At 40.8% G+C, this 18,811-nt stretch overlaps 2 protein-coding genes across 3 annotated transcripts; both read right to left on the bottom strand.

Moving 5' to 3' along the window:
• On the bottom strand, nt 1–3,554 carry manea (mannosidase, endo-alpha). 2 transcript variants are annotated; one of them, XM_071497989.1, is made up of 5 exons: nt 3,426–3,554; nt 2,179–2,797; nt 1,431–1,540; nt 1,197–1,273; nt 1–1,076 (listed from the first exon to the last, which is right to left on the bottom strand). In XM_071497989.1, exons 2-5 carry the CDS (start codon nt 2,687–2,689, stop codon nt 443–445), a joined length of 1,332 nt encoding a protein of 443 aa, XP_071354090.1. In that variant the 5' UTR covers nt 2,690–2,797; nt 3,426–3,554; the 3' UTR covers nt 1–442. The 2 variants fall into 2 exon arrangements, with proteins under 2 accessions (XP_071354090.1, XP_071354088.1); XM_071497987.1 differs by having other exon boundaries at nt 3,262–3,515.
• Nucleotides 3,555–4,779: 1,225 nt separating this feature from the next.
• LOC139632674 (serine/threonine-protein phosphatase PP1-beta catalytic subunit-like) lies at nt 4,780–18,523 on the bottom strand. Its single transcript, XM_071497760.1, has 8 exons — nt 18,363–18,523; nt 14,046–14,177; nt 8,102–8,332; nt 7,906–8,010; nt 7,749–7,820; nt 7,285–7,436; nt 6,468–6,602; nt 4,780–6,345 (listed from the first exon to the last, which is right to left on the bottom strand). The coding sequence occupies exons 1-8, from the start codon at nt 18,412–18,414 to the stop codon at nt 6,241–6,243; spliced, it is 984 nt and encodes a 327-aa protein (XP_071353861.1). The 5' UTR covers nt 18,415–18,523; the 3' UTR covers nt 4,780–6,240.
• Nucleotides 18,524–18,811: the final 288 nt, after the last annotated feature.

Genomic DNA, 18,811 nt, shown 5'->3' with positions numbered 1-18,811 from the left:
TTTGTTTACTTGTGTTTTCCAATCCTTTCCAGGGTGCACGTTTATTTATTTCTACTGAGGTTTAATATAGTCACAGATTACAAGAAGGCAAACCATGCTTACCCACATTTTTCAGCTGGATACATTGGAGACAGTGATAAAACATGCTGATAATGTTGTGACTCCCAAAATGTGCAATGGCTGTGTAAACAAGAAATGATAGCACATCAGTTAAATTAATAATAATTCACCCAAGTGTAAAAAATAACATACATCACTGCAGCCAAAATTAAGATAATGAAGTAGTTCACTTGCCAGTGGCTTTGCAAATAATTTGGCTTTTTTCATACAATTATTCATCATTTACATTTTTTGGTCCATTCTGCAACTAGAACTTCATTCATCTTTCATGTCATTATTTTATACAACCACGAATAAACATTTGCTATGGCTCTTAGTCAGATCATTCCTGCCACTTCCGCCGCTCACCACCAAATATCGCAGCCCACTTGCGAGTTATCTCCAGGTAAATTGCAGGTTTATTGGGCAGGTAGTCCAGATACACAGTCTGGCTTGTTTTTGGAATTGCCATTTCAATCTGAGTCCCCTCATGCCATTCGTTAAAAGATGTTATAGAGATAAAATCCGGCCTGGCTTCTAACGCAGCACTCAGAGAGGTTTCATAGTATTTGCCATTGACGCGGTTTCGAGTGTTTTGGAAGTTCCATGGTCGAACGCTTGTGTCAATGTACCCCGGGCCCACGCTTGGGATGAATATCAGGTTGTTATCTTCGCAGAATGCTTTAATAGAGTCCCAGTTCCTCTGAGTTGACCCATAGGAGAACCCATTAGTAGCAAAGTAGGTGTAGACACCATCAAAGCCCGCTGTCAGGATATCCCTCTTATGTTTCTCCTCTACCAGAAGAGCAATGAAGATGGCATCATATGGAGTATCCCTGATGCTGTTACTCTCTGTGTGCTTCAGCAGTTTGGCCCATTGCTCAGAGTTCATCAGATATGAGTCATACACATAGAAGAGTGGAAGCAGCTTGCCAGTGTTTGTTCGGTATCTGAAGAAAGCAGGGTGCTCTCCGTATCTGAGGAGAAGAGATAGCAGGATAATTATTGATTAATGCAGTGAGTCATGGCAGAGTGATTCCCTGAGAAAGTGTAAGATCAGAAGACTGACAACACTGAAGAGACTCAGCTCTACTCACTTCTCTATGATGTATTTGACATTAGAGAACATGCTGACTGCATCTCTTCCTTTGTATGGTTCAATGTGAAAAGCTACCTGTAAACACAGAAATTACAGCACAAATATTCTTGCTTACATTCACATTTCTGAATTTTTGTGTTTTAATCTTAAGGGAATCTGTACATCAAACATTTAGTTGGCTGTTGCTTACAAAGCAAATGGTTAAGAAACTCACTGCTATCTTCATACAGACCTTAATATGGTATTTCTGTGCCACTTCCAGCAGTAAAGGCACAATGTCATCTGTTGGCTCACCATTGTCATCCTTCGTTTTGGGAGGATACCAGGAAACAGCAATGACACCTGCAAGTAAACACAGTCACATGTCAAACATGGACATCAAATATAAATATAGAAAAAGAAATGCATATAGTGTAAAAGTAATGTGGTGTTATTAAATATATGGTGGAAATAATACAGTAGGGGTTCACTATGGCAGAAAAGAACATGCCAACTATCTTTAGGGGTTTTTGATATCAATATATGTCAATATATGGATAAACTATTCATTTTACAAACCGTGTGATATCCAAAAAACGTAAGTATTATCGGGCTGGACAACTGTATTTTTGATATATATATATATATATATATATATATATATATATATATATATATATACATGAAACTTATATATTACAGGAAAATATTCTTAATAATAATGTGATATTGATTTAATTGATTTATGATTTCCTTTCCCACGATGCTGATTCTGATACCTCGACCCATCTGCCAATATAAAATACCAATCTGTTTATGATGATGATGTTGATGAAGACACAGTATTTAATGTAGCTCAGTCTAACCAATACCCAATCCACTTAATGTGGATGCGATAAACCATATTGCCTCCTCATATCCTCCCGAATATCAGAATATCATGATACCATCACATATTGGTTTGGTCCTGGAATGAAATTCAAGCTAATTTCCTTCCTTACCAATAGCTGCTGTACGTAGCTGCTGCATATGAGCCTCTATTACGGAGGGGTCCCTGGAACTGTAAGCTCCTAGAGAGGGATAGAAGTTGGACCCAATGTCATCAGGTGGGCTGTGTCTCCCTTGTGGATACTGCTGAGCCACCTTAAAGTCCCAGTGCGGCAGCTGCACGTGGTCCCAGTGGACGTATCTACCATCAAACTTTGGGCTCCCATACCATGTGTAGTAGAAGGCATGGAGATAGTAGTTTGGGGGAGGAAACTTCCTCAGTGTAGCCTCCAGTTCTTCATCTCTCTCTGACTTAGGAGGGCCATTCATTTTGATGTGGTCGGGCTTATTATTTTCTCTCGGCATCTTATTGTCATTCTCTCTGTCAGGAAACAGCTCGATGCCCACAGGGCTGCTGAACGGAGAGTCCTCCGGTGTGAGCACTTTCAATACCACTGTTACGATGAGGACAAGCAACACTAAAGCAATCAATGTGATGCAAGATTTGCGCCTAAACCTTGCCATTCTTTAGTCTGTGCTTGAGGCTTTCCACAGTTCATTGTTGAGACAGCAGTGAGGGCCTGTTGGTGGAGAGGATTCCATTGAAACCCAGTTAAAGAGTTTCTGTTCAGCCTGGAGGTTTGAAGAAACAGAGGATATACATCAATTAATCTGCCAGTTATTGTCACGATTAATCAACTAATCTTTTGGTCTATAAAGACAGAAAATAGTGAAGACTGCCCATTAAAAGATGGTCAGTTTAGGGCTGAAACTAACACTTAATCTGATACTCTGCAGATTATTTTCTTGATTAGTCCTGATTGGTTTCTGCCCAGCGATAAATCAACTGATGAGCCCGCATCATACAGTGGGGTCAGTGGGGGCCCTACGAAAAATCAATGCCCTGGAGGTCAGTCCAGCCACGAGACAGACAGAGAAAGCTACAATGTTATGTTGAATGACTGTACTGTAATGCGGAAGTAGCGGTAACAGTCAGTTACAATGTGCTGACGTTGCTTTAGCAACTACACGCCGCAGGTTAGAGATGCCTGAAGACACAGTTAACAAGCCAACAACATGAGCTCCCTCAGCTCTACCTGCATTGATGAACTTTGGACCTGTCAACAGCAGCCACGAATAACCGGTGACACAACAAGCCATTGGTTTTATCCACCGACAGCCAAACGCTTCGCTTGGTTCCGTATTAAAACTGTCTCTATTTAAATGTAATGTATGAAACTGAGCGCTGCCCGTTCAATACCTCGAACCACTCTTCATAAATTAAACATCCGCATGTAGCCTAATGCAGAGGACGGCACACAACCTGCACTTCTGGTTCAGCAGCTGTCCTGGCGAACGTAGCAGATCTGTAAATGCTCCACATGCGACTGCGCAGTGAGTGTGACCCATCCATGTGGTATATCAGGCTGATGTCAACGACCCTCACTGAAGCAGTTCCGCTGACTCACAGGGATGGATGTCGCCTCCCTTCGCTCGGGATGGTGTATTACACACACACACCCAAAAAAAAAAAAAAAAAAAAAAAAAAAAAAAAAAATCCTCACTAAAAAGGCCAATACATTTAAGATATAAAGGGTATTTCTGTAATTTATTTATGTATTTATGTAGTTAGGGTTATGTCTTCAAATGTATTGTCCCTCTAACAAGTCTTAAACCCAAATATGTTCAATAAAAAAAGAAAAAGCATGGAAATCTGATGAGATGAGCTTATATATTTTAATCTCATAGTTCATCCCAGCATCAGACGCTTTGTGAAGGTGAGTGAAGCAGACAGCAGACATAATCAATGAATAAAGATAAATGAAAGTAGATCAGTTCAGACAGATAAGTAAATAAGTAGTACCACAAATTCACATAATGGCCGGATCGTGTGTAATGCAGCAAACTATACTGCCGTCTTTTTTTTTCTTCCAATTTTCTGTTATATTATTTATAATATTTCATAGTTGTCATTATCCACTTGGGCAGACCCACATTACCGTGGAAGAGCCACATCTACAAGGGAGAACTGGAGGCCTCCATCCCACCAAACCATCTCCTACCTGAGTTCCGATGACGGTGATGATATGATGAAGCTGAAGCAGTGGATGTAGGATGCACAGGTTAGGTAAGACAGGGCACTGCTTCACAGACATGGTTAGTTAGGCCTAAAATGAACAGATACCATATGTTTGCTATATGGTAGGAATAAAAATCCACATTTAAAATAAATGCAATTACTTCCTCCCTCAGTTCTTTTCCCCGTTTTCAGCTCAGAGAACATCATCTACTATGCTCTCCTCTTTCTAAAAGTGGGACTGTGGATCATCTATGTTTGGATCTCGTCTCACCAGCCACTGACCTGCTTGGTTGTATTCAGGGTGGATGCAGAACATCCTGAACTGGGTTATGATGCATCCACAGGACGCAGCTCTTATTGGGTATGATTTGACTTAATATGAATTTGCACAGTGTGTAGGTATATAAAGTATTGGTTGTATGTTGAGACAAAAAAATTGTAGAGGGAAGAGCACCTTTGCTATGTTTTCAATTTCTTGACATTATAGAGAGAAATGTGCAAAGATGCAAAGAAATAAGAAAACCAGACAAAACAATTTTAGTTTCCATCCATTTTATTGAATTTATAGACTTTCAAACAAACTTGTACAAATTGCAAAACAGCTTTTGGTAACACCTCATTGTTTTCTTATTATCATTATTAGGAAATAAATTAAGTGAATAAAAAGTAAACAATGTGAATACAGAACATAGAAATACAACAGAAAGAAGAATACCACAAAGAGCAAAAAGAAAGAAAAAGAAAAGAAAGAGGCAACTGTTTTCCACAAAAAGTCAACTGCATCTCATTTGCAGTAGACTGAAGCTGAAGTGCTAACCAGGCTAATCGCTGGTCAGCCAAATAAACAACTGAAGTACCTCCAACATTTTGTACTGGCATCGTAACGCAAAGCCCATCTTGAGCTAGTTTGAAATTATGGAAATACATCAGATTTGTGCTACCTTGCACTGTAATACTGTATTTGCACACCAGGTGGCATCGCTATCACACAACAAAACCGCCCGGTCCTGCCACCCACTCCCAACTCCACCATGTATCATGTTCTGTGACTGAACATTTTGGATGATGGGAAAGGAGCGTGGCTGGCATTTTTCACTCTAAATCAACAGGATTATATGGGGAAATTATCTGATGAGAACAAATAATAAATAGACCCAGGAAAACATCAATATCAGCTCTGTGTGAGAAGCGGCATGTTTTTGTGTGGGTGTGGGGTTGAGGCACAGGGAGACACAACAGAGTGGAGGAATTGATCTCCACAGGGCGCTATGTTCAGTTAGACCGTGTCCACTGCCAGCAGCATCTGATTTAGCCTCTATATGTCATTCAAGCCGGTCTCTTCACATTCTTAGTACTCATCGGGAGGTGCACTTTTTCAATGGTTAAATATACAAAATGTGCTTGTGCACAGCAACCGCAAAGTGCACTGCACAAGCTATAATGAGTTTGAACAGTTAAGCTGCAATATAAGAGATGCTGTTTGTGTCTACGGATTTAGCACTGCACGGAAATCTCAGTCTCACTGAATTACACTGGAAGGATTCTCTCTGCTTTTCGAGAGGTCAAGGCAAAACAATATTTCAATCTCCATTTTGTTTTTCTTAAACTGAAAAAGAATTCCTGGAACTCAGTCTCTTTGCCCCTCTACACAGAGAAGGCATTTCCTTACATGACACAGAACCTCAGAGAACCTCAAATGGAATTGGAAGTAAAACCACCAAAAAGATTATTTGTTAATAATATCAAAAATACCAACAAACAGGCAAAAAAAATAAAACAGATTGGTCACAGCAAATTTATGTACACATACACATTAAGAAAAGAGCTGTCAGTGGAGTTGGGGAGAAGGTGGGTGAGTGGGGAAGAAAGAGGAGAAAGATTTGGGCAATTAGATAAGCCCTGTATCTTCGCTATACAGGGGAGTTACAGGGGTTGCCGTGATGGCAGACCAAGGACGGACAGGGTAAGACGGAGCGGGAGAGCCAAGGCTGTGTGTTCACCTCTTCTTGGGAGCTTGGGTGGTGCGGGGTGGGGTGACAGGCCGACCAGAATTTACACCACCATACTGGTACTTGGCCTTCTTCTCTGAGGGCTTTAGGATCTTGAAGACACAAACACAGACAAAAACAGAGAGAGAAGAAACAATGTATGTGTGAGAACTTCTGAGACTTTGTGAGCAATATCAAAAGGCAATTAGCATAAATGTCCATGTTTTCACACTACCTGGAAGGAGCACATGAGGGATTCATCGACGCTCATCATGCCGCCTGCATTGTCAAACTCCCCGCAGTAGTTTGGAGCAGAGAAAAGTGTGACCAGTTGGCGTTTGGCAAAGAACTCGTAACCATCCTCCACAACCTGTTAGAAGACGCGTGGCATTATTCCAACGCCTACAGCCATCAATACTAAGAAACAGATCTTCAGCTGGTTTCAGAATCCAACTTCGCTATCAAGGTTGAGTGTACAAAACCACCTACACTTGAATCAATATGAAACACCCAACACAGAGCCAAAAAAGCTGCGGCTAGTGCTTTAGTGCTAGTCATTTCATCAATTAACAGAAAAGTTATAAATTCCTTGTCCGAAAATCAATTGTGTTGGGTCATTTATCAGGTAAATGTACCTGATGTCTCGTGTTACAAATGGAAGCAGCAGCTTGTCGTTCTCTGATAGATTTTCCATTTTACAAAAGCAATAAATAAATAAATAAATAAGAACTGAGTGCTAAATAAAGTGAGAATAAATGATACATGGGGAAAAAAATAGATGAAATGGGAGCAGGAGAGTGTGGGCTACACTGTCGCACTAAGTCTATTAATATGTGGTTGAGCTCTGGGGCCTGTCTTTGTATCAGTCACAGTAATTACTTGTGCCAAAGAGACACAATCTAACAGAGGTGAGCTATCATTTAAGTGCGTGGCCTCCCAATTTCAAGGCCCTAAGAAAAAAAATACTGTGCAAGATCAATTTGCTTGCTGTGTGCTTCCTGTGTTTACAGTCCATATCCAGGCTCTCTACCTTAATTTCTCTTTGCAATTACCTGGTGGGCTCTGCAGATGAGGTCCAGGTCATGGCGGTTGAGGAACTTGCTGACCACGTCGGCCCCGAAGGTGAAGGAGACCCCGCGGTCATTCTCTCCCCAGCCTTGTACATCCTTATCTGGGTCTGACCACAACAGGTCACACAGCAGGCCTGAGAGACACACAGCGGGGGGACGAGAGATGGGAGAAAAAGGGTCTCATCAGTCAGGAGGGAGTTGAAAGAAGAGCATAGACAGATCCAGCTGATGTAAGACAGAAGATCTACTGATGTAATCGTTCAGGAAGAGAGAAGCTGGGTGTTTTCATTTGAAGGTAAACTTAAATTTCAAAGAAAAACTCAGAAGAAGTGAACATGTTCAGTTTCAAAGATGAGCATGCACTTCAGTACATGCAGACTCTCTCACACACTCTCACACACACACACACACACACACACACACACACACACACACACACACAGTACCTGTGTCAGGCACATCTGTAGGCCTCATGATCCTGCGAATCTGCTCCATTGACTGCAAATCAGGCGATAGCCCTGAAACATTGAAATTAAGGAGGTTACTTTTGATTGGAGCCCTCAAAAAGGGCGGGGAAACAAGTGCCAACAGTAGCTCTCTCACCTCCATGGCAACAGAAGATCTTCTCATCAATAATAGCAGCAATGGGGAGGCAGTTAAAGCAGTCAGTGAAGGTCTTCCACAACTTAATGTTGAACCTGCGCTTACCTGTTGGAGCACACAAAGTTGTATCATTGAAACATGATTATACACATACTTCAGGGATGTTTGTGTGCAGGATGAGTTTACTTCAACTCACACTCATCGTAGAACCCATAGATGCGGTTGATAGAAGCACACTCATGGTTGCCCCTGAGCAGGAAAAAGTTCTCTGGGTATTTGATCTTGTAGGCCAGCAGAAGGCAGATGGTTTCCAGGGATTGCTTCCCTCTATCCACGTAGTCGCCCAGGAAAAGGTAGTTTGCCTCTGGAGGGAAGCCACCATACTCGAACAGCCTCAGCAGGTCTGTGTACTGCCCATGGATATCACCTGAGGAGAGGACGTGAGAGGTCAGGGGGAAGACAAGGCGTTAATTTGACATGTTACTTTTGGTGCAGTCGAAAGGTCAGAAGGAGAGAAGAATTTAAGAAACTTGGGCAAAAGGGAGGAGATCACTAAAACCAGTGGTGATGCAGTTTGTGGAGATAGAAAAAGAAGTAGAGATTATGAAAAGATGCTAAAATATTGGACTTAACATAAAAGCAAATGTTGTTTGTTTATCATTAAAGCGCATATTCACCCCCAAGTATGCATACACACCAACTCCTATCTCTCTGAAGCTTTTTTGACTTTAAGAAGACACCCACACATGTAGGTTGGTGGAGATGTATGATTGTGACTTTGCTTTACTGGGACTGCAGCAACAAGCAAATGGATACACACACACAAAATGAGCCACTACAGCTGCCACCAGATCAATGCCATGGCCCATGGGAAATGGGCGAGCCAGGGAAAGAACGCTTACAATCCAGGCTAATCATAAAAATAAAGGACGCACATCCACACATCCGCAGAAACTAACTTTAATTTGAACAGCTCTCCCAGGATTCAGGGTCACCCTCTCCTCTCTTTGACATCAGTCAGGTAGTGATGAGCTGGAGGCGCTCTCACCAAAGCGCAGGATCTCTGCAGGGGAGCCTCACTTCATCACCTAGCCAAGACCTGCTTCCTTTTATATCCTCTTGCACCAACTTATGCTCTAATTTGGGCTAAGTGCTCCAGACCCAGATGACTGCAGAACCAGAATGGCTTGGACAATAATAACAGGCTTTATTGTGACCAAAACGGAAAGCTAATTCATGTGCCACACTCTTTTTATGGCAATGCTTCATTACAAGATGGCACCAAATATAAATTAAAATGAAATAGGTCTTGTTAAGCTGTACAGCTGTCTGGCCTTTAGATTAAAATAGCCAACAAAAATTGCAACTTTCTGCTGGAGCCATGAGAGCGGCTGGCAGGGTTTTTTCTATTTCACAGTGCCCGTCGGTGATCTAGACACCAAAACGCAAACCGCAACTGGCACTAAACAGGCCCTGTGTTTAAGGATGGCATGTAAAAGCACACTGTTCTGTGCAAATGAATGTTTAAACGAATAGTTCTGAATGTTTGAAGTCTAGCTCTTTCTTACACTCAGTGCTTATCTTGTACTTAGCCAGTTGGTTTGTGTTTCACCATCAATCTTTTTTTTTTTTTTTAGCCCTGGACATGCAGCCCCAGCTTTCTATCTTGAGGTTTGATGTAAGTACTGGTAATGGTAACAACTTCACAGCCCTTCACATAAATAATACAACATCAATACTTCAATGAAACAAGTTTTAAAGTATTAATGCAGTGTTCCAGCAAAATGTTTTGACTTTTACCTTCTAATAGGAGAGTGAAAAGGTGATAGTAGGTGGGGATCCCATGTGTCGTGAGTATTTTACTAAAACATGCACTATTTTTATAGCAAATGATTATTGCACTTGTTTGTGTTCTAGCTAACGTTATTTGAATGTTTGTCGGCTAAATAGCAAAGTCATAACTTCATTATTCTGTCTTTGGGTATACATAACATTTTAGGTCTCCATTGTGCTAAAGCTGGGAACACATCTGTAAACTGCCAAAACCGACAAATACCACACAAAAACATGAAAACACTGACTTTGATCTACAGATTTTTTTTTTATTTAGTCTTGGCAGTCAGAAAATGGAGTAAATACAGAGAACTGAGTAAATACTGAGGACATCACACAGAGAACAACAATTCTTGCTTGTGCCGGAACCGCAACAGAAATGGACACGAAGCAATAAACAATTAACCTTGCTCATTTATGCTGCAGTTTGCTCGGAAAAGGAAATGTAAGAACAAAGCCACATTTGGATAATTTGGTAGACGCGGACACATGGCAACACAGACTGTAATTTCGGCAGCGGCAGTTGGAGGAGAGTGAACTTTGTAAGAGCGGGGCTAAAACTTCAGCTGAGCTGTGGCTCTGTAGTAAAAACCTGGATAAACTGGATTATAAAATAATGCTCTTGTACTCATGACATACCAAACTATTTCTCAGCTTCCCTGCCATTTTCAGATTATTGTTTTGGTTGTTAATTCTCCTTCTTACACAGAACAATTTAGCAGCCAGTATTCAAATGTCTGCCTCCAAAAAACAGACCTGAGGTTGCTGCATGAACTGGTGCAGTCTGAGTTATCGTGGTGCACGTGAATTTGTGAGCTTCACCAAGACTGGCTGACTATAGGGTAGCCCCCCTGCCTGCCCTCTCTCACTCAAGGAATTGTAGGATGACAGTGAATTATTTACTCAGCACTGCCTCTGCAGTGTCAAAACAGTCCGAGAATAGCAGCACAGAGATTTAGGGTTTAAAAAGCAGAGCAAAAGGCGGAAAGCTAAAAAAAACTAAAGGAGCGTTGAACTTGAGGTCAGTGTTATAAACGAGCGAGATTTCTCTCAGAAGACAACACAATATAAAAGCAAGGTCGTAACACAGCTCTATAATAATAAAAGTGCACAATATGTATCTTATGCCACCCATGTGTGGAATATAAATGGATTTTCATGGCAAAATATAGGAAATATTTAGATTCATACTGCATTGCTTTTGTGTACTGAAAGAACAGGCTAATAATTAGACCAAATAAGTAACAATTATACAAACAATAAAACAAACCGATGCCTATGCCCTCACAATGTAATGACCATTAGATTAGCATTAGGACACTGGTCCTTCAGCACCACTGTCCTAATGCTTGGTTGTAATCAAGCATGCTGTTCCATGACCTTGTGTAGTCAGATAATCAGCTGGCACCCACATTAAACAGTGACAGTGTGAAGAACACTGAATAATACTGCTCAGAGCACATTTCGAAGTGAAAACAACAAATAAACACAAAAACAGTCCTCATACTGCTGACTGTCCATAACTGTGACTTTGCTGTTCCAGATGGACTCAAACAAAAAAGCTGTGCAGAAATTGTATTTACGATATGAAAGAACTATACATGCAGTATTTGTTTTCAAGTGATATTTGAAGCTCAAAGACAGAGCATGATTTATAGAAAGGTGAGAATGCGCACATCCAACTAACACAGTTTACCAGCAATATTCTAATAAAATATGGCTAATGTAGTTCCACTTATTTTCATATCATCAACTCAACAAGTGGAATATTTTTTTACCTGTTTAGTATTGAAACATTTCAGGCCAAAACTGCTACTGTAAGTCTCCTGCATCTGGAACCACATGTGGATCTCCTGGGTGTGGACACATTTGTCAGAGCTTTCTCTGGACTCACTGTGTATTACTCTCAACCTTCTCATTGTCTACAAACATATGAAAAGATAAGTGGTCAGCTCACTTTTATTATTCCTCCTGACAAAATCCACAGGCCTCATTCTGAGCAAAAATTGTTCAGAAGTTAATGTAAAGGTTAAATTATGCTGAGTTGGGATTTCGTCAGATCAAGCAGGTATCTTCCAAAGTTACAGGTGTTTTAGAACCAAATCCCCTCTTTATGCTTCCCTGGACGGTATCTTCATGCTGATCTACAGTGAAAGGACAGCAACAACATGAGGGAACTATCCCTTAACTTTTGCATTTGAAAACATCACAGTGCATAATGCTACAATGTTTTCATCACTTTCTCTTTAGTCTGCAAATAGTTTGTGCTACTTTTCAGTCAGTACTTGTAGTCAAGACAATAATTAAAGGCATCGAACTCAACTCAGAAATAACACTGCTGAGCGTCTGGATGATGAATGTTACCACAGAATACAAAGCTACACACAAACAGTAAAAACAGAGCAGTCATGCTTGTGGTCTTTCTTCAGCTAGTTCACAGGCTAACAAATCAATAATAATTTGTTCTAAATCAGTAAGGTCCTATTATGGTTAACATGCAACTGCTTGGTCATTTTTCAGCAGATTGTGATTACAGGGTACTGTTAATCATTATCGTCTGCCTAGATTATTTTAGTAGCCAAATTACAATCTAAAAGGTCCTCACAATGACAATTTGATTATTATTATTCCTGTCATTGCACAAGGAAAATCATTGTCAACAACACTGTGTTGGAAAATCCAAATTTAAAAAAATGACAAAACCAAAGAATATCAAAGATGCTGGCAAAATTGTGCCACTGGCATTAAGGTCAACATGAGAGAGAGTAAGTGCAGAACCTGATCCATGTGACCTTAGTAAATATTTAAAGGCACTCGCTGTTAGGTCTTTATAGTCAGTGCTGGTGCTCCAAAAGTCTGCCATCACAGCCGTGCGTTATAGGTGAGTAATCAGCCTGGGTTTAGAAGCAGCAGCAACAGAACAAAGAAAGTAGAAGAGAGACAAAGAAACGTCACAGGGACAAATAACACCACCTCACACTCATGCATATTTTAGAGTAATGTGCCAGGGTTAGGTCCACATTGATGAAGGCACCAGTTAAAACCAGTTATTCCGATCACTGTAGTGTCAGACACATGGATAACATCACTCTCTCAAAATTCAATTTGAAAAAAAAAAATACAAATACTGCCATCAGAGGTTGATACAATATGAAGGCTACATAATAACAATAAAACAAAGCAAACGTGTGTGAGAGGAAAGTTGCATGAGGAGAGCCACAAATGAACTGTGTGTAGGCCTGAGCAGGTACAGTATATTAGCTTGTGTATTGTATTGTCAAGGACTGGCACATATATTAGACCGTTCAGAGTTGTTTGCAGTTGCAGCACTACACTGAGGGATGAGATAAAGCATGTGGGAGTGTGCTGAGATGTGCAGAGGCCAGCTAGAGATAGTGATGGTGGTAGCTATTTCAACTGCTGAGAAGGAGCTAACTTGCAAATGTGAGGTTCTTTATTCTCTGCTTGGGTTTGTCTGTGTTATGTGTGTAAAAGTAATGCACACTCTCTGTATATGTTTGCAATTCCCCTACATGTATCCATCTGTAACACACACAGGGCAGTCAAGAGAATAACAGTGGCTTAATATATGACCCAGGCTGAGGCACTGTTATCCTGTCTGGTTACATAAGTAAACTCTGCGTCAAAGAAATAGATTGCTGCTCTGGGCTGAGCAAACCAGGCTCTGCAGAGTGGGAGTTTGCCAGTGGTGCACCCGACCCTTCAGAGTCAGAATGTAGCTTTCTGTTTGAGCTGCTCTTCAAAAATTAAGATAATGTTGCTGTTTGATATTTGTCAAGGGTTGTTCAAGCTGTATACAGTACTTGTAAAAATCAATTTCTGGACCACAGACAAAGCAAATACAGGAAGTGCTGACATTTTGTTAGGCTTATTAAAAGTGAAGAGGTTTTTGTGTTTGGTGCACAGTTCGTTGGCATGGCCGTTCTCATTACCTTTCTTATGATAAATTATGCACTTGAAGTGTAGTATGTCAATTCAAGCAGTGGAGGAACTGCACAGTGGCACTGTACTCATTTTCAGGAATCAGGTATCTGGCAGGCAGCTAGTGCTTGTGTAAAGTACTGTTTTTTCATTCCTACCGTTTTTTTTAAAGACATTGTTTTCCATGATTGTTAACATCTCAATTTAGAAGTGCTTTAAAGGAAATGTCACAGTAGAGTATGTTACACTGCACAGAGGGTAACATGAGAGTCAAAGCAAAATGAACAAGCAAGCAAACAAACAAAAATAAGCATGAAGTGCTGAGAAAACGACCAAAAACAAGGGTAGAAATATACAACACTGACCACAGATCTTCAGGGGTGCCTCAAGCTCCAGCAGGATGGGCTGGCTGAGGAAGATCTCCCTGGATTTGATGCAGAGGCCCCGCACCTCTGCCTCGGTCATCTGGACTATCTTCCCTGGACGACATCCCCGCACTGGAGAGGAGAGACAAGACACAGTCAGCACTATCAATTTTTCTCATTGTTGTAAGTGTTAATACAGCAACTCTGGAAACCCCCAGAATCATAAAGTTCATCAGAAAGAGGTCACGAGAGAATAATTTTTCACCCAAGGGGGGAAAAAAAGTGTTGTGGCAGAGCCACAAAGCAATCTGAAAATCTGATGAGCTGTGGGCGTAATGGTTGTGTAGCTTATATCTGCTAAGTCTCAGCCATACTTAAAAAAAACCCACTGATTAGACTACGAGAGCAGCTTGAATCTTCAGCGGTAGTGTGGGTTTATTGGCTGTGTAGTTGCACTGTTAGCTTAAGCCTACTTTCTGGGGTTCTGCCACAGCTCTGGGTGCAGATTTATCTCATACCGATGAAAAGAGGAGTGAGAATTGCAAACGTTGGCCACAGTCAGCAGCTGAAATAGTCGGAGATATGAAAAGTGAGAATATGTATAAAAACTGCTTCCTCATCATATTACCTGGAGGCCAGAATATATGCCTAAAGTAAAGCTTCATTTAGTCAAAAAAAAATTGTGTACTAGTAAATGGTAATTGGACTGCATTTACATAGCCCTTTTCACTTGAGTCCTAGTTTGACATCATTGCGTGAGGATGAACCATTGATGATGGAAAAAAAAGTGACAAACAAATACTTGACTGAGGAATTATGTAATCACAAACCATTATGGTATTGCCTTAAAGCTTGACGCCTACTAACAGATAGATGAGCCGGGTGAAACAAATGTGTCTTAGTCAGAAAGGAAGTTTTTTTTTAAAAACCGTTTTCCTCCTTGTCTTTTTGTTTCCTTAAAGGATGACAAATTATAGAATGGCCAAAAGGAGGAACAGTTTGACATGGATTAACTGGTGTACTGGTGAGGAATTCCCAATGCTTAGTGAATGCATTCTCGTGCATACGTAAACGTACACGTGTACACACACATGCTACTTACACACTACACAGACTACGTCACTGTCACTGTCTCATTAGTCACGTAATCCAACCAAATCTGAGAGAAGAGGGCGAAACCAGAGGAATATGGATCCTCACAGACGGTGAACCTGTGAGCCAAAAACTTTTCTAGGGTTCCACCAGCCTTAATTAACTGTTGCTTTACACCATCAATTTTCTTTATCACCCATCTACTGGAGCTGCACTGCTTCATACCCATGTGCTGCACATAGTGTGAAGCATGAAATTGCAGAAGTAGGGCTCTTCAGTCAACGGCCAGGCCTCATCAGAGCAGAGCGAGTTAAGCTTGGATGCTTAGTCTGCTCGGCTTTAACACTGAACCTTTCACTGTTCGCACTTCTGCAGGCTGGCACTTTTAAAAGAGATTACGTTCTTACGAACATTGAGGGGCAAAGGCTAAAATGAAGCAATGACAAGGATTTGCCACCATCATAAACCAAATCACTGTTTGTGAGTGTGTGTGTGTGTGTGTGTGTGTGTGTGTGTGTGTGTGTGTCTAATTGTGTGATTGTACACGTGTCCGGGGAAAGCGACACAGTGTTTCATAAGTTTTAATTCCGATGAATAAGCACGCTCATTGACACTTGGCTTTTCCTCAAGACCGCATTTTCTCAGACAGCAAAACATACAGTCAGCTATTATGTGATGTTTGGACGCAGAATGAAGGCTAAAGGCCTTTCAGATTTTCTGGTTTAGAAATTTAGCACTGGGAAATGATTAGTCTCCTGATATAGTATGTCTGTGCTGAGCATCAGGAAATATCAAGGACAGAGCTTTGTGGGAAGCCATGTAAAGCTAATAAAAATAATTCTCTTATTAAAGGAAGACACAAATCAAGAGTAAGATACTGAAAATGATTACTCTTTTTGGGTATTTCTGCATGACAGAATGACTTAAACAAGAAATCAATAATCATAATCATTGCTGATTCATTATCTGTTGTGAGACTACTCAATCAATCATTGTAATCATTTCAGCTCTGATGCATTTTCTTGGTTAGAGTCACTGAACCTTTCAGAATAAGGTTAGTTCAATGTTTTCAGAGCAGGCACAAGACCACAATTTTATTAACTTGCATTTCTTCCCTTTGGATGCAGAATCATTTTATCAATAAATATCAATGTCTGTCATGGAAAACAACTTGAAAATACTTCACCAGTGGTTATTTCTTATAGGGAGAAAACCAAAATAGAAACTGGGGTGCATGTTGAGCTTTCTATTTGGCATTTATAATACTTCTCAGTAGATTAAATTTCATCGTACAACACCAACAGCTCAAACTTGATTCTAACTCTTTATTAAGTTCACACCACTAACTACAAAGCTGAACAATTATGTGAGAAGCCTGTGGGATGATAACGTCAAAATCAATCAGTCATGTGCAGTCACTTGTTTTATTAGCGTTAAAAAGGAAAAGAGACACCATCACCACTTTACACCAACAAGGTCACAACAAAGCTGACCAGTAGTGAAAAATGCCAATGCCAAGTCCAACTTGTATGAAAAATATGAGCAACACAATCAACAAGTCACCGCAGTCTGAGCTGAGTGCCAAGGGAATCGCAGAGTGTAGAGGACCAACAAGCTTTCTAGATGAGAAAAATGGCAAGCAACAAGTCGGAGTTACTAGCTGTCAAATAGCAATTACCACAAACATTCAGAAGACTGATGATCATGATTGTGTCACACTACAGATGAGATTTTGTTTCACAGTCGAAAGTGGAAAATGGGCAAGAAGTAGATTGCAGGCTGTGAAGAAATGGTATTGTTTATTTTCAATTATCGTTACCATGCAGTAGCTATGTTAACTCATTTAAAATGAAACTGCAAAATAACAAGGCAGTTGCAGTGTGACAGCATTTACCAGCAATAATTATAAATACCAAATCTTAGCATTTCAGTGCTGGCATAGTGTTTCATCTCCAACAGAGTCACAGATACTGCTGGAAAGTATGCCAAGGACAGCTGAATTTGCCTTAGTGGTCTGGTCTGACTCAACGGAGATCTCACAGGGGAACAGAGAACTCCCCGCCTTCTCTACAGCAGGTGGACAGCCAACACAGAGACGGATTTTTGCACATCCCTACCCCTGCCAAATTCACAAACCTAGTCCACACACCCCAACAAAATTCCTTTGATTTACTAAGTGCAAAAGCAATAATGTGCCTGTGAACACAGCAGTGCAAGATGATTAGTTTAACCTGTAGATATGAACATTTTTGTGAGCAGGTCAGAGAAACGCACAATGGTTGTGTTCTTCTACCTCTTCTAATTCTGTGTCCTACGTGTGTGTGTGCATTGTTTTACACCTGCCCAAAACAGATTCACAGTGAATGTGTGTGCATTATGGGCCCTGTGTTCACAAGTGCACTGAATCACAGCAACCTGCCCACTAAAACACACCTACAACCCCAGCGAGGAGTGAGCCACACAAGGTAAAAATCACCTCACGGAAATCAAACCACCTTGCAAGTCAAATTTGTCCAGGATGTAGTGATAAAAGACATGCAATATCAGATGAGAGAGTTAGCTTTGTATTTGTGTTTTAATCTTGCATGTAGGCCTATTTCTACAGCTGAGTTATCCGCCAAAAGATTCCCTTCGCAATAATGTGATATTAACCAGGTCACCATTAGAAATTGAACGAAAACTCTCAGCACCGCGGATATGGAGCAGAAATTAACAGTGTTAATTAATCTTTGTTGATACCTTAGGAAAAAAAAAATTAACCTAACGTTAAATGTTAAGTTTAACGATAGGCCAATGATCCTAGGTTTTATTTTAATGTCACTACGAACAGGACAAACGTCCCAGCCCCTCCTCGACACATACCAACCGCACATAATATGGCAAATAAATGAGTCAGAATACAGAATACAAACAAAAAACACAAGGCAGAAAGTTTAATTACATGCTAAAGTAAAGACCACGACACGATAAAATTAGAGAGCAGCGTAACTATTCCTGCGAAAGCTGAGAAATGTAGGCGTTTACCGCTGACAGTGTTTATAAACACCACCAGCTAACGGTAACGTTAACCAGAGCTAGCCGGGGATACACCGTTACGACTGGCTGCGGTTAGCCCCACTAGCTAACACTTAGCCGCGGCAGCTAAAGAACAAATCTGACGCCAGGCTTCACCAACCGAGTCCGCTAACTCCGTTTCATGCTACAGACTGCGATAAAGTTGTTCACCTTCCAGGAGCCGAGAGATGAGGCTGTCCACGTTCAATTCGCCCTCCGCCATCTTCAAACTGATGCCGTACAGTGTGGGCCGGTTCGATTCCCCCTCTCGGACACCAGGAGGCGCTGTTGTCACGAAAACAGCAGCCGTGGATGATAGAGTGACCACACTTTACACACACTTTAACCTTATATTCATTAAAAGAGCGCATCCCTGGTTGTAGGCTGACACACATATATCCTATCTGAGCTTCCATCCAGTTCTATTCTGCAGTGGTATTCAGAAATGTTTATTTAATAGGGACACCTGTGCTATGTGTTACAATAAAAAAAATAAAAGAATATTAGAAACACCTATAATTTACACTTTCATGACAGTGTCAATAAAAGAAAACCTGAACATTATAGGTATCATAAACAGTTGTATTAGATTGTATAGCCACTGATTGTATGCAGGCTCA

This window comes from Trachinotus anak, unplaced genomic scaffold, assembly GCF_046630095.1.
Source record: "Trachinotus anak isolate AG129_WGS33_773 ecotype Australia unplaced genomic scaffold, CSIRO_AGI_Tana_v1 ptg000015l, whole genome shotgun sequence".
NCBI classification, from domain to species: Eukaryota; Metazoa; Chordata; class Actinopteri; order Carangiformes; family Carangidae; genus Trachinotus; species Trachinotus anak.
Note: the sequence above shows the minus strand (reverse complement) of the source record. Positions and strands in the feature narration are given on the sequence as shown.